A 16,647-nucleotide genomic window follows, 5' to 3' on the forward strand; every position below is an offset into this window, starting at 1 on the left:
TAGTAAAAAAAGATTACCCTTTGAGGGTATTTCCTCTTTTGGTCAGCACGATGGTGCTGAGCATACCAACACACATTTATAGTGTGTCCTCTTTTTCCACAACAGTCACACTGACTGTTCTGCTGAGTGTACTGTCTATGCTGACCAGTACCTTGATACTCAGCATTTGGATAGAACCTTTTCTTAGCCGATGTACTCAGCTGGTTCTGTATAGATGTGATGTCCTTTCTCAGCTTCTTAGAGTCTGATTGGACTTCCGAGACAAACCGATGCATCATTTTTAGATTTTCATCTTGCCTGGTGTTGTCTTGGAGTAGATGTCGGAGGTCACTCAGTTTAACCTCTTCAATCTCATCACATCGCCTGCTGAGTGCTCTTATTTTCTTATTACACTTTTTGGTCAGTGTATAGAGATCACTCAGGGCATTAACCATTTCATTTCTGAGCAGAAGAAGGATGTTACCTCATTGGAGTGTTCCTCTTGGTCAGATCCATCTGAGAGGTCAGCTTGCTCAGAGTTGCAGTGGTCAGCAGATTTGTCAGCCATGAAACATATGTTTGCTGACTCAGTGGCATCAGCTTTTGATGAGGTTGACTCATCACTGTCACTCCATGTTGCCACCATTGCTTTTCTGCTGCCTTTCTTTTCTTTCTTCAGAGTGGGACAACTTGATTTAATGTGCCCAATTTGATGGCATTCAAAGCAAGTGATAGGCTTCGAGATGTCCTTCTTGTATCTGCTGTCGCTGGACTCATCTTTGTATTTATCACTTCTTCTGAATGGCCTTTTGCTATTCTTGTCATTCTTTCTGAACAGCTTCTTCATCTTTCTGGTGAACATGGCCATCTCCTCATCATCTGATGAGTCAACTTCTGTTGAGTCAGCTTTCATGAGAAGAGATTTTTGCTTCTTGTCCTCTAACTTTTCTTTAGCTTCAAAGTTTTTCATGGAGATCTCGTGGGTCAGCAGAGATCCTATGAGCTCATCGTACTTGTATATGGTCAGGTCCTGAGCTTCTTCCACATCTGTCTTCTTAGCTTGCCAGCTCTTGGGAAGACTCCTTAAGATTTTCTTCACATGTTCTTCTTCTGTGAAGTTCTTGCCGAGTCTCTTAAGCTCATTTATGATATTAGTGAACCTTGAGTTCATCTCTGAGATGTCTTTATTTTCGTTCATCTCAAACAGCTCGTATAGTCTCATGTGTTGATTCACCTTAGACTCATTGACCTTGCTTGTACCTTCATAGGTTACCTCCAGCTTCTTCCAGATTTCATGTGCTGACTCACAACCTGAAATTTTGTTGTACTCTGCAGCATCTAAAGCACAGTGAAGCATATTGATAGCTGAAGCGTTATTCTGTAATTTCTTAAGGTCATCTTCTGAGCACTCAGTTTCACTTTTAACAACTTTCTCGTTGTTTACAATTTTGTAAGGAACAAACGGGCCTTGGACTATTGCAAGCCATGCACTCATGTTTGTTGCCTGAATAAAATTTTTCATTCTGTCCTTCCAAAATGTATAATTTGACTCGAAGAACAAGGGAGGCCGACTAATAGATAATCCCTCAGGGAGTATCTGTGTTGTTTGATTTCCTGGAAGGAAACGAGTGTTGTTCTCAGCCATTTACAGGGATCAGCTCAAGATAGTTTTATCTTTGAGTAGTGAGCTACTGAGCTCTGATACCACTTGTTGGTCCCGTGTAATGTAATAGGATTAGTTCCAAGGTGGGGTTAGGAACTAATGTAACTTTTTCGCTTAATTATGCTGACTTAATTTAATTTTTTAAATAACTTCACTCAGTTTTGGTCAGCAAGGCTGAGCGTGATGTAAGACAGCTTTAGTCAGAGGCTAACTAGAATTGTTTTACTTGTTGGTTAGGAAATAACACTTAAGGTCAGATTCCAACTCAACACTCTGATTACTCAGCGTCGGCTTATACAAATTATATACTGAGTAATTTAAGCAAGCAACACATACATATATATATCAAGAGAAAGGTTAGAGATTACTCAGCAGTCTTATCCTGGTTCGGCCTCACCGCCTACGTCTAGTCCCCAGAATCCTTCCGGGCTTTTTCAATCAACTACTGAGCTCTTTAAAGGTAGAGCACAAACCGTTTACAAAGCAATTGAGTATGCAAGAGTACCGTCCTCTATTCGTCTACTCAATCCTACTGAGCGCTATGACCGAATACTCAGATTTTCTCTACCGCTGAGTACTAAAACCGAGTACTCAGCACCACTCTCTCAATCTTTACAATTAATACAAATTTGTTCTTTCTAGATGAAGAACACTTTAGATGAATACAAATTCACTCTAGACTTTTACACAGAGATTGGATTTGGGTGTAAGAACTTGCTTTTCCTAATTGGACAACTTCTTTTTTGGATTTTCACTCTTGTGGAGATTTTGCTTGTCTCTTTCTTTTTGTAATTCGGCAAAGGATCCAAGTGATGAACTTGTCCTTTTATAGCAAACTCTGAAGCTTCAATGATTTGAATTTGGACATATCCGTTGAATTCAAACGGTCTTCTTGCATCATTCATTTGGTCAGCATTCAGATTTGCAGCCCAATCCTGTCGTCTGAATTTAGCAGGCGTCAGGCTTGCCAGTTTTGTCTTCTAGCGTCAGGATTCGTCTTCTAGCGCCAGGTTTGTCTTCTTGCAAAACGCCAGTTGATCCATGCATCTCGAAAAGGTCTCTTGGCGTAATTCCAAGGCTTCTGAATTGGAGCAGACCTTTGTCGGGCTTTGTCTTCTAGTTAACGGATCATTGGTGCTGTCCTGACGAACACTCAGCTTGACTTAATTGATGTTGCCTTTAAGATCTCTTTTGACGAGGCTGAGTTATGTTCTACTCAGCTTCTTTGGTCAGCTTCGTCTTCAAGCGTTTGTTCTGAAGAAGACTTTTCTTCTATGATGCTGAGTTGTGTTCCACTCAGCTTCTGTGGCTCATGCTGACTTCATTCTGTCTTATTTTTTATTTCTGTTCTCATTTATTAATATTACTCAACATTGAACAAACACATTAGTACAATTAAATCAAAACACTTAAATTTAATTGTCTTAATCATGGGATTAACTTAAATAATTTTGTCAAATCAAAATCATGTGGAAAGGTGTTTCAACAAGAGATGTGCCTCAAAACTTGTCCCTTTAAAGAATCCCAGAGATCCTTTGTTTTCTCTTTAGTTCGATACTCCTTTGAGAGATCATCATCCACCGCACTGAGCAAGATGAGTCTGGCTTGAGAGTTTTTCTTCTTTCAAGCCACATAAAGATCTATGTCCCTCCTATGCTGAGCAGTAGTTCCTTCCTCAGGTTCGGCCATAATCGTCACTAAGGTACTGAGAACATAATTGTCCTCCAGCAAATACTCATTTTTTATGCTCCACGCATCATAGTTCTCTCCATTAAGTTTGAAGTTTTTGCACAGTTCAGCCACTATTGATTTGGTAGCTGAAGTCATTGTGATACAGTCTAAATAAAGTGAAAAGTCTTACAAAGTGTAAAGTTTATCGCCTAATATATGAAATATTTAGTTCTAACGTTTTAAAGTAATATCAATTTTATTCTTATCTAATATTTTTTTTGAATAGATTGATTTAACCGTTTTTTTACCCCCGAATTAGATTTTCCAAATGATTAAAATTGTTTTGTACATTTTAACACATTATATTATTGTGATAATAAAATTATAAATATTTTAGGTAGTTACTTGGGATTTACATATATGTGGAAAAACATTTTAAGATACGTCTTAATAACACAATAAATATTTTAGATATAATTAATGTTTGGAACATCTAATGTAATAGTTAAATAACAAATCAAAATACCACTAAACCAATTTTTTTTTTCTAATTAGTAGAGATAAAATTAATCTTACAGGAAAATATTTGAAATTTCTTTAACTATTTCATATGGTTAAAACTAAATTTGTACTTTCCACAAAAATGATAGTATAAATTTAATCCCATAAAATTTTATTTGATTATGATTTTTTTTTAAAATTTGCGCACAATGCGTTTACATTATTAAAACAAGAAAGAAAAATTCTCGTCCCACCAAATGTGATTCGAACCCATGACCTCCCTAGTCATAGGTAAGCTCTCAACTACTAGGCTAATAGCTTCATCACTTATTTGATTATGATTTAAAACCCAATCGATCCATGTATTTTAAAATTAAATTAATCCAACTAAAAAATTCTTAAAACGTAATCATTTATTAGTAATATTACATGCCGTTTGTTTGTTCTCATTTTTCGAAATTGCTTTTTATCTTTTAAATCTAAAACGAAAACAAAAAATGTGGTAAAAATTTAAAGCAATTACTTTTAACAGAAAATCAATTAATAATAAAAACTGAAAAAACAAACGGATTCGTATTTATTTAATATTTATTTGCTAATAATCCTCAAGCTATATATTTGTTGAATATGATTGGTGCTTTCTATACTTACTTTGTTTTTTACAAAGTAAGTTTTATTTTGTTTTTTCTACAATTGGATAAGATTACTTTGATAAAGTTCATCACCATCCAATGGTAGAAAAAACAAAATAAAGTTTACTTTGTAAAAAATAAAGTAAGCATAACCTAACCCGGATTCTAGATTTATAAATCCGAAAAAATAAAAATGATTTATTATTAGAAATAAAAGCAGAAGATGAAAAACAAAGCACCAGCAAAGGAGGCTGTGGAGTGACAGCTCAACCCTCTAGCCGACTTTCTTAAATAACAAAAGAGCAAATAGTAGTTGAATTTTTGGGGTTAGGTTTTTCTTAAAATTTCAAAAAAGTAAATTTAATATTTAGTGGAGCACCTATTTATTTGGAACATTGTCTCTTCTAAGTTTCACATCATTTTATTCATCATATTTCATGTCTGTATGGATATTTTATTATTATTATTATTATTATTAATATGAGGCTCAATACATCCGACTCTCAATTTTCAAAATATTCCGATATCCTTCAAACTTGTTTAAAATATATCAATAATCGCTTTAATTTATTTAAAATGTAATTAATTAATTTTTCAATTATAAAATAAACTGTATATAAAAAGTACATTGCATGCATTTTGGAAAATTTAAACGAAGTGACACGTAAGTGACACATTTGACTTAAAGTAGCACGTCGCAAAAAAAATAAAGTGGTTGATTTTTTTTCAACCTTGAAATCCAATATCGAACAATTTTTTTCCATTTGAGCATGAATTTTGATGTTCCTTGCTCCAGCTAAAACAACTCTTTCTCTCCCGGTCAGTATAGAGGAGCCAGACCAGGACTCTTGGGCTTCACCCCCTCTACCTTGCCGTTGACTCCACTTTTGAGTAACATAGTGTCGCCTCTTTATAGCCCTCTAATATTTTAGTATGTCAAAATAATTCAATTGGTTCGAGTTGTATGATTTAATACCAGAGGTCGTGAGTTCTAATTCTATAAACCTCATTTTTTTTATACAACTTTTATTTGTTTGTATTGTATTTTTTAATAACTATATTAGCTATTATTAATTACTCAATTAACATGTTATCTTTATAACATTTTTAACTCAATTTTTTAAAACATTTTTTTTATTTTTGAAACTAAAAACACATAATTTTTTAATTAAATTTTAATTTATAAAAATTATAAAATATTTAAAACTTAAAATAAATTTGAGTGATAAGAAAAATTTAACCTGTTTCGTCTTCTTCATCCAGGTTTTGAGTTTTTCTTTCGACTTTTAGCCGGAAGATAAGTCTATTTTTTACTTTCTTTTTCTTTATTGAAATTTGTTATTTGATCTACTATGGTATTGCGAGCACCTGAGCCCTTTTGAAGGCTCGTTTAGTGCAATGGACACCATCACTTAATGTTGTCTTAGGACGCCGCTTAACGGATCCCTTCCGATGCATGTCATATTAGCCTTTTTATCATGTTTTTGGGATAATTTGATATGTCAAAGTCGCCACCAGGATTAGTGTAACATAAAAATTAAATGATATATGGGCTCACATTATGTCATCTCTTCAAAGATAGTTTCGTGAATTATACATTACGAGGATTTGATTAATAAAATCGTAAACTTGACTTCTGTTAGAATACCAAATATTTGTAATCCAATTTACAATTATTCACCACACAGATTGCGGAAAGCGATAAATAAATTCGAAATTATAAATTACATCCAAATTTAATATCAAAATCATATACATTTCATCTAGCCCTAAACAAGTATATTAAACTCATAAAATAAATAAACGTTATTTACGGGACATTGGGACCCGTCTTTCAGATTTATTTTACAATGCCAGACTCGGTCATATAAGTCTTAATCAAACCCTAGAAATATAGCACATTATTGTTCAAAAAAAAAGAAATATAGCACATCATCATAGCAATTCGATCTGTGAATTGCGTCTATTTATTTTAACAAATCAAGTTAATTATTCCAAAAATACCCCTTTGACCCGCAATTAACAGAAGTTTACACGTTGTGCATTTATATGCCTAAATATGCATACTGAATTTTAAATTTACCGAAGATAGAAACTACAGACTGAACCCGGATAAAACAGACCAAAGTAGAGTTTCGAACTTGCTGGAACTGTAGCCGATCGCCTACAGTAGGTGTCCGATCGGCTACATTCATCAGATTCCTGGAATTCCTCTTCCAAAAGTCTGAAAACAGCAGCCACGCATAGGAAATTAAAAGCAATTTAGCATATTAAGAAAGACTTTTAAACCTTTCAGATTGTTACCTTCTGAGTTTTTATCTAGTTTTGCGTAGTGGTAGACTCACAAACATAGACGTACAGGATTACAACCGAAACTCAGAAACAGAGTCTGGAATCGACTGAATTGGACACAAATAGATAGGAATGGTACATATGTGCGTACAACTTTTGAAATGAGAAATATAATAAATTGGATAAATTATATTTATGACCCCTGAACTTTACATTTACTTTTGTTATGATTATAAACTTCAAAATGGAATATTATGGTTCTTGAATTTTTGAACAAGTCAAAATGATTATTGAAATCACTATTTTTATAAATTTCTCTCTAAACAACACGTTCTTTCTTCTAACCAAAGATAATCTAAATGATCTCAAAACCACCCACAGGGGCGTGCTGAGACGGTAAATAGGTGCTTCGCCTATTTGTTTGTTTCCAAGTTCAAACCTGGGGAGGGAGTTGGTGATGATCTCAAAACCGCCCCCAAAGGCGAGCTCAAACGATAAATAGATGCTTTACCTATCTGTTTGTTTCCGAGTTCAAACTTGGAGGAGTGGTGGTTGGTGGTTTTCCTTTGAGAATATTGCCAATGTAATAAATAATAACAAAATGACTTCAGAATTAAAGTTGTGTAGTATATTATTATCATCAAACCTAAAATAGAGTGTTCCATGTTATTGAAATTGGCATCTTGATTAACATTAAAATAGTCGATTATATTAGTAAAGTATAAAATTCAAGATTGAAATTTATTTGGTAATTGCAAAGTTCACTAACCATAAGTGCAATTTATTCATAAGAAATTTGTGGTAGCATCATAGAAACTAAATGTTTATGCGCTTATGTTATTGGACCTATCAATGTTTAATTTAAATGTTTGCTTTTTCATACTTTGTGATATATATTTGGCTTTGTAACTTTTCACAAGGTTACAAAACAACTTAAAGCTTTAATTTTTTTTTTTTGAAAGAACTCAAAGCTTTAATTATTACCATAAAAAAACTTTAATTATAAAGTTTAGAACTACTAAAATTATTATAATTACAAATTAATATTATAAAGATTGATGTGAGACAAGTTACAAATAAGAGGAGGATAACAATTTGTTTTGGGATTTAGAAAGATACTTGTCATCAATAGATTAAGACCTATTACCCCAAAAGTTGATTTTCTTCATCTTTTCCTCATCCAAATTAAATTGAACTTTTGTTTAATTTTAGCTACAATTTAAACACTCAATACCAAATTGGAATTTAAATCATTTTCATTTAATATTTTTTAAATCATTAAAAAAAATTAATACTGAAGTGTCCAAATCAGTGGTTAATTAAACAATTTGTTAACCATATATAAAAATCCAAATGTTCTGATAACCCAAGATTATTATTATTAGTACCTAATCAAAAATTTCTTCTGATATACCAAGATAATATTATTAGTATTATTAGCATACCAAACCAAAGTATCTTAATTAGGCCTTAATTATCCCAAAAACAAATCCCAAGAAATGGAATAAAAAGAAGCAAAAAGTAATGAAATTTGGCAGCTTTATCTGATCTCTCTCTTTCTTCCTCTTCTTCTAACCCTTTTATGTTAATGATTCAATTTTCTCTCTCTAAGTTCTAACCCTTTAAATTTCAATCTTTCTCTCTCCTCTTTTCTTCTGTTTCATGCTTCCTACTGTAATATATCAGCATTGGTACAGATTGTTTTTTTGTGTGTCCCAAATCCCAATAAATTTTCTCTTCTTCTTCTTCCTATCTCTTTCTTTCTTACACAAATAACAGGAAATTACTGTTCTTTCATTCTGAAATAACACAAAGGTCTTTCCTTTGTGGTCCTAAAAGCTTTTCTTTATATACCCTTTTGTTTTTTATACACAATTTAAAATGCAAGAAGCAAACTTGGGGATGATAGGAAGTGGAAGTGGAAGTGGACTTGGTGGATTAAGCAGTGGAGGTGGAGGAGGAGGAGAAGTATCTATGTCGGTGACCGGAGATGGGCAGAGCCGGCAACTCAAGGCGGAGATAGCTACTCATCCATTATATGAACAGCTATTATCAGCCCATGTGTCTTGTCTCCGAGTTGCTACACCAATTGATCAATTACCTCTTATTGATGCGCAGTTATCACAGTCTCACCATATTCTTAGGTCTTATGCTTCTCAACATACCCATTCTCTCTCTCACCATGAGAGACAAGAGCTTGACAACTTTTTGGTGGGTTTTCTATTCTGTGCAAAACCCATAATTTATTTTTCTTAAATTTTCCATTTTTATGGTGAAAATTTGTGGCTTTTTGTGTTTTGCAGTCTCAATATTTGATAGTACTGTGTAGTTTCAAGGACCAACTTCAGCAACATGTTAGAGTTCACGCCGTTGAAGCAGTCATGGGCTGCCGTGATATTGAAAATACCTTACAGGCTCTCACTGGTTTGTCTCTTCTTCCCTAATCTGAAATACATGTTTTTTGTAGGATCTTTTAGGAAATTGGATTTGAAGGCATGATTAGTTGGGTAAGCAGATAGATAAGAAGTGGGTTTGTAAAGTGATATGTGAACAAAAGTGGGTGCAAAATTAAAAAAAAATAGGATTAGGGTAGGGACCTACCAAATAGAAAGATTTTATTAGTAATTTATGGTTGGAGGGTTGTTAGTTAGTTCGGTGGTGGCCATCTCCCTCCACCACCGCCAGTGGTAGCCCCAACAACCTAGATTTGGATTCAAATTATTATTATTATCCCTTAAGAGTTCAAATTAGGGATAAGATTAGATGATAATATTACATTAAATGAGGAATTGAAAGATGCTTAACTTAATATGATATTTGAATATAGGCCTGAGAAACTAGATGGTTTAGGAGATAGCATAGCAGTGTCTGCTGCTGCATTGCAGTAAATAATAAGGCTTGGTGTTTTCTCAAATTCTGAGCAGTTTTGTTTTGTCTCTGTGGTAGTATTAAATTATCATTCCTTGCTGTTGAAGAGAAACTGTATTCTTCTCTAGCCAGTTTTTGTGTTGATGTTGACCAACAAGGTATAATGTGATTGTGATATGGGATACATACATGTCACCTGACTACTATAGGATTGTATGCCATTTCATAAAAAAATATGTTAGTAATACTTAACTTGAAAAAGGAAATGTAAAAAAATACTTAACTGGTTTTTTATTTTTGACAATTAAAAATGAAATACGATATGGGTTTTTTTAGATTGTGTTACGATTGCGACACATGTTGGAAAATCTGATGTGACGACACTTGATTCTTTAAAAAAAATTATATATGTTATGATAAAATAACATTAGTGGTGTTCGATGTTAAAAAAGAAAAAAAAAATTAGTAACATCGTTTAGTAAGGGGAAATGTTAATATCACGTTTGAAGTTGATGATGTGGCGGAGAGATTTTTCTTATCAATATTCTCTCTCTCAAGTAATTCATTAAGAAAAAAAAGATGTAGAGTACAAGGAGAAAAATTTAAAAATAATAATTAAGATAAAATACATTGTAACGGTGACTTGAAATGATTTGGATTATATGTAAAAATAGCAAAAAGAAATATATTGTCTCGCTTAATATAAAACTACATATCTAAACTTGTCATTTTTCCATTTGACGCTTAATTGGAAGTTTGACTTTGAGATGTTATGTGATCTTTAAAATCCGACAATTCAACAAATAAGATGTCAAATACAAAACAAGAGTTTAGGTATATAATTATGTGTTAAACCAAAATGTCTCTTTTTACCAAAAATTTCTTGTTCTAACATAGAAAATTACATATATCATGCAACTGTAATAACATAAAAATGGAATTTTAGGCATGATACATATAACTTTTTTTTTCTTCAGATGCGGCCTAATTAAAATGAATTCTTATGATAATGATACCACTTTTTTTAGAGAACTTATGGTAACACTTAGTCTTATACTTATTGGGTTAAACAATAGCTTTGCAATAATGAATTATTATAATTATTTTTATTATATGTATTAATTTTGGTTGTTATTTGTTAAACATGATTCTGTGTTTTCAGAAAGAAGTTTTGTCCTATTGTGCAAATATTTTAAAAAGGTTGACAACAATATTAATCTGGAGGTAATATATTGAGTATGCCATTCAATTATTAGATTTTTGAGAAAATCTAACAAGGAACATGACTTAATAATAATAATAATAATAATAATAATAATAATAATTGCTTTCATTTCTTTTTATTTTTACCAAGTAGAGTTTAGGTATGTATTCATGCCATATAATACTAGTAACTGCTTTCATTTCTTTATATTTTTTTGCCATGAAGGAGATCATATCAATAATTAATGAGGCTGATTATTTGAATCCTTTATTGAAATCGCAACCCAACAACTATATCTATTTTCCATGTGAATTTGTCCCTTTATATTTTTTGGATTTTTTCGTAGATTTTTTGAGAAATAATCCTCCTTATGTTTGTTTGGGAGTTGTAACCTTATTAGGTGAAAGTTAGAGGAGATAATGGATAGAAGTGATGGAAATAAATGTTAAAATTTAATATTGTTTGGGAGCAGATGGAATGATAAATGAAAGTTAAAAGGTTAGTTTTTATTAAAAAAGTTTATATTATTCTCATTGACCCTCATTTTGGAGGTTAAGATATTGAGTTAACCGGAGTAAAATGGCACCCTCAACCAAAAAAAAAAAAAACTTCCAAACAATGTTAATTTAAAATTTTACATTCCATTATTTTCATTAACCTCCTCCAAAATAAGAGCTAAGTTAGAGCTAATATAAAATTTATGATTGGACCTTAACTATCAGTTTGAGCTTTTAGTTAAAAGGGTTCCATGATATGGTATCAGAGCCTCTAGGGCCAAACGGTTGACTGTTTTGCACATGTGTTTGAAACACGTGTGACATGTGACACTGAATTTGATAATTTTAAATACGGGTTTTATACACTTCAGCGTATTTTAATGCAAATTCTTTTAACTAAACTTTACCTTTGGACAAATCCTAGGAATAAACATGATTATGCAATTATTAGGATTGAAGCAATCATATACATAATAATGCAAAAGAAGTTGTCTGATTCTTTAGCTATATGTTGTTCATACTGGAATCTTTTTGGATGGATATCATTTTGGAGTTCCTACTTGATAAAAGATTGCACCTTTTGGTGGATTAGTCTTCAGTTATTTTATGATTAGCTTTCTTACTACCAATAGGACTCTTTTCTGAATAATAGTACCGAATTACTATAATGAAATTAAAAGTAAAATGGATATAGTAAAAATATTAAAAAAGAAAACAGAATAGTTGGAGTTGAAAATGAGACACATGTATAAAGCTCCTTGATTTCAGGCTCAAACTTAGCCCAATCTATAGTAGACATGATATGACTTCACCTGTCCTCTCTAACTTTTGGGTGAACTGCCCTACATCTCAAATAGTTTTATAAGGAAATCCTAGTACTACTAGACTTGTCTTTTTTCACTATCTGAAACTGACTTTACAATTCCTAAAGTTATTATTTTTGCATAAATTAAATAAAGGGAAAAGTTTAAAAATATGTATAGAGTGATTTTGTGTAATGACAAAAAGAAAAAGTATGATAAAATATGGCATTATTCTACTTGTAGATAAGCAAAATCACATGTATTTGTTTTGTGATTTTCCCTAATAGAAAGTTAGAAATCATTGTAATTTGCAAAACTATATGAGATGAACTGTTTTTACTTTGAGATTTTGAGTTAAGGTGTGAATATTGAAGTTAGTCAATTTTGTTAATTTTGTTCAGGAGTAAGTCTAGGGGAGGGAACAGGTGCAACCATGTCAGATGATGAAGATGAGCTTCAAATGGATTACTCTTTAGATCAATCAAGTGGTGATGGACATGACCTCATGGGATTTGGTCCTCTGCTTCCAACTGAGTCTGAAAGGTCCTTAATGGAAAGAGTTAGACAGGAATTGAAGATTGAATTAAAACAGGTTCTTTTCTGCCTACTTCCTAAACTTTTATCAACATTAGAATTAGACTTTTCTGCCATCCAACCGTTTGAACTAAAAGCTCAAACTGTAGTTAAGGTCCAGTCATAGATTTTATACTAATATCTGACATTTTCCTCGTAATAATGCTTATTCGAACAGAAACCGGTCACTTAATCATCAGGTTGTTTACATTTGAAACTAGTGTTTTAAAATTAGAACCGTGTTAATTTTGCAGGGTTTCAAATCAAGAATTGAAGATGTGAGGGAGGAAATATTAAGAAAAAGAAGGGCTGGAAAACTTCCTGGTGACACTACCACTGTGCTCAAAAATTGGTGGCAGCAACACTCTAAGTGGCCATATCCAACTGTAAGCACCATACTTATAATTACACATCTAAATTTATCTATTCGTTTTGCCATCTAAATTAATTATACTTGAACTTATCACACATCTAAAGCATCAAGTTTGGACCTCCGCGTCCTTATTTCTGATTTAGAAAGACTTCAAAGTTGATTTGGCACCGCCATGTCATACTTTCATCTAAACATAGTCCATGTCATATCATCAATCAAATAAAGGTGTTAGAGTTGTAAAATTGACAAGTTTAGGTCCAAGTATAAGTTTAGGATGCCAAACGGGTAAAAAATGACAAATTTAGATATGTAATTGCGTATTAAACTTAAACTATAGCAACTGCTAACTAAAGTTGAATTGACATGTTGGAATTGAATGTTGTATCAAGAAAAGAACTTTCATGGATAATTGAAGCTAAAAATGACATATAATTATATTTTGTGGATTATGAATTGGTTTTTACAGGAAGATGATAAGGCGAAACTAGTAGAGGAGACAGGATTGCAGCTAAAGCAGATAAACAACTGGTTCATCAATCAAAGGAAGAGAAATTGGCATAGCAATTCTCAATCTGTTACATCTTTGAAATCAAAGCGCAAAAGGTAGAAGCAATGCCAATTGGATGGGGGATACTCAAGAAGAACAAGGAAGAGAACTTAGTTTTTGTTGTTGTGTTGATATAGAAGTCTCTGTCTGTGATTTGATGTTTTGGGGTGGGTATATAGTTCTCTGCTAACACCAGTAATGCAACAGATTGATCATGAACTTTATATAGTTTCATTTTCATACATAATTGTGTAGATTGATTCATGTCCTTAACAGGATGTCACCCAAAAACAAATCTCTATCTAATCTCTCTTTTTATCTATAGAGTCTTCCACCTTACTAATAATACGGCTCATTCCATATACGGGTGGATAAATATTTGATACATATCGAATATTTCCTACATCACTCACTCGTATGTAATGAAACATATACTTAATCTTGTCTCATTTTCATTCGTACTTGCAAATAGTTCGTGCTATTGACATCACTTGAGAACTGTAATGATATACACTTATTGGAGATATATAACGTCTCGATGGACATCTATCGGATCTGGTACTGTACACTCGTTGGAGATACATAACCTTTTGATTTGACATATTCCGTAACAAGTTTTATGCTTTATTCTAAATTCCACATCATATCCACCGTAATTCCATTCATTGCTATAGTTTTCTATTTTTACAATTATGCACATGTGCACAAGTGTACGAGCAGTGAAATAAAAAAAAATTAAGATGCGAAAACATGACAATCTTTCCTTTTTACTATATTTATTCCATCATAATTGTCTAGTTGGTCCTTTACATGGTGAATTATTTGTGACATTTTATAGCATCATTCCAAGGTAGTCCGTCACAATTATAGATAGGGATTATCTAGGTATTATTAGGTGGTTAATTGTTTTTACATTAAGTGGTATTTAGCCTTAATAGATGTTACAGTAAAACCTCAATAAATGCATATCCTTGGGACCGGAAAAAAATATTCATTAAACGAAATTATTTATTTATCGATAAATGAATAAATTATTCATTTATCAATAAATCAATATTTATTATTTTATAGATAATTTTTCATTGTAAAATGTATACATTGTATGTGGTAAGAAAAATCAAAAGACATCAATTAAAGTATTACTTGAATCTCTAGACGTTTATTTTTATTTTTATTTTTTTTTGTGAAACTTAATGCATTTAAAACTAAGTTGTTGTACATAGCAAATGAAAAGGTATGGTATTTAGCTATAAAAGGTAGAAGATATATTCCAAGTACACATTATTTTCTCTTCCAATGACTTCTCATCATTTGAAATGAGTAAAAAAATCAACTTTAAATGGTTCGGGTTTGCTGTGATTATCAGAGATGCCAGCATAGCTGAGATGTCTGTTTTTTGCGCTTTCTCATTAACCAGCCTTTAATAAAAAAAACTGACAAATTGAGAGGTTGTGCATATATTTTGTATGTAATTCAATAATTATTAATTTATATTTTTATTGGACCCTTGAGGATTTAAATATTTTTATTACTTAATGCATTTAGCGAGGTTATTACTTTAGTCCATTAGCCCAAGTCAGGACCGAAAGAATTTATTATATAAACGAGGTTATTACTTTATCGAACATTCATTTATCGAGATTTAATTGTATTTAGGAATGTTTACAGCTGTGGCTGTTATTAGGCCTATTTAGAGTGAATTGCTATATTTCCTATTCTTATTTAAGATAGGTTATGTTTCCTATTATTATTTAAGGTAGGTTAAAATTAATATGGTGATTTAAGGTAGGTTAGAATTAATATATGGTGATTTAAGGTAAGTTAGAATAATTAGGGCCATGAATTTAGGAAGACTAGTATACTTTCCTTTTCCCATTTTTCCTATTTAAGAGAATTGTACTGTACCAATTCATTATGCAATTGATTAATGAAATCTTTATTTCTTTCATCTGAATTCTCTCTCTTTTCTATGTTTATCTCGATCTTTCTCTAACCTTCTAGCTTCTTTCTCTCTTCTTCTCTTATCCTAAAATCTTTTCTGCCCTAATCTTACTGTTAGAAATCCTAATCCTGACATAGTCACATTAGTTTATACTTTCAAAATAAGTTGAGGGTATTAAGGATAAAGAAATTCGAAAACCATAATTTTACGATGTGATCAGTCTCACACTAGAAAAATTTGAGACCTTTTCTTTTCCATCACATGGTCACTAAACACATATAGTATGAAATAATATGTTATGTCGTTCTATTCTTTCCTTTTGAAATAAACGCATGTCTCTCATTAACACCATGCTAAAGTATGGGTTCAGATGTGCCTAAACATCCAAACTTGGTTCACTCCCTTTAGGGACTACCTCTGACTATAAAAGCAGAAGGTTAAAGTTATCCTTAACTTGTCATTTAAATTGCATGAAATCTTTTATATGTATAAGTTGTTTCATGTATATGATCATCTTGCACTTTAACAAAATCATCTTCATAGTTCAGACAAGGTGGCTTCTATTTTATTGAATAAGCTCTCGCTTTGTTAAAAAAAATAGCCTTATACTTATCTTTGTCACCATGTGACAAAATAAAGGTACACTTGTGTGAGTGAGTTACTACAGCAAATGTCAACAAACAACATTCGCATTCATGTATTGGAAAATTTAACAACTTTATTGAATAATCATGTTGAGAAAATACATGAAATAAAATTATGTTTAAACCTGACCCGAAACCTCAAATCTAATATATTTTACATAAACATCTCCCATGATAGGTTTTAGTAAGAGGATGTGCTTCCATGTCATGAATAGATACATACTTTATAATGACTTCTTTGTGTGCAATTAAATATCTAATAAAATGATAATTAATCTCTATGTGTTTTGATTTGCTAAGGCATCTTTGAACTTTAACAAAAACAATAACAAATTGGCTATATGAAATCTTTGATCCTTAGTCAAAACAGTAACAGATTGACTATCACTATTTATTATTTGAGGTTGTAATGTTTAGATGATTCATGAATCTGTTCAGTCAAGCTGCCATTTGAACTG

General features: G+C 32.0%; 1 protein-coding gene across 1 annotated transcript; it reads left to right on the plus strand.

Moving 5' to 3' along the window:
* The first annotated feature begins 8,170 nt into the window (after window positions 1–8,170).
* On the plus strand, window positions 8,171–14,028 carry LOC136210685 (homeobox protein HD1). The gene is made up of 5 exons (XM_066002059.1): window positions 8,171–8,949; window positions 9,042–9,162; window positions 12,512–12,702; window positions 12,938–13,069; window positions 13,523–14,028. The coding sequence occupies exons 1-5, from the start codon at window positions 8,620–8,622 to the stop codon at window positions 13,661–13,663; spliced, it is 915 nt and encodes a 304-aa protein (XP_065858131.1). The 5' UTR covers window positions 8,171–8,619; the 3' UTR covers window positions 13,664–14,028.
* The last annotated feature ends 2,619 nt before the right edge of the window (window positions 14,029–16,647 follow it).

This window comes from Euphorbia lathyris, chromosome 1, assembly GCF_963576675.1.
Source record: "Euphorbia lathyris chromosome 1, ddEupLath1.1, whole genome shotgun sequence".
In the NCBI taxonomy this organism is placed as follows: Eukaryota; Viridiplantae; Streptophyta; class Magnoliopsida; order Malpighiales; family Euphorbiaceae; genus Euphorbia; species Euphorbia lathyris.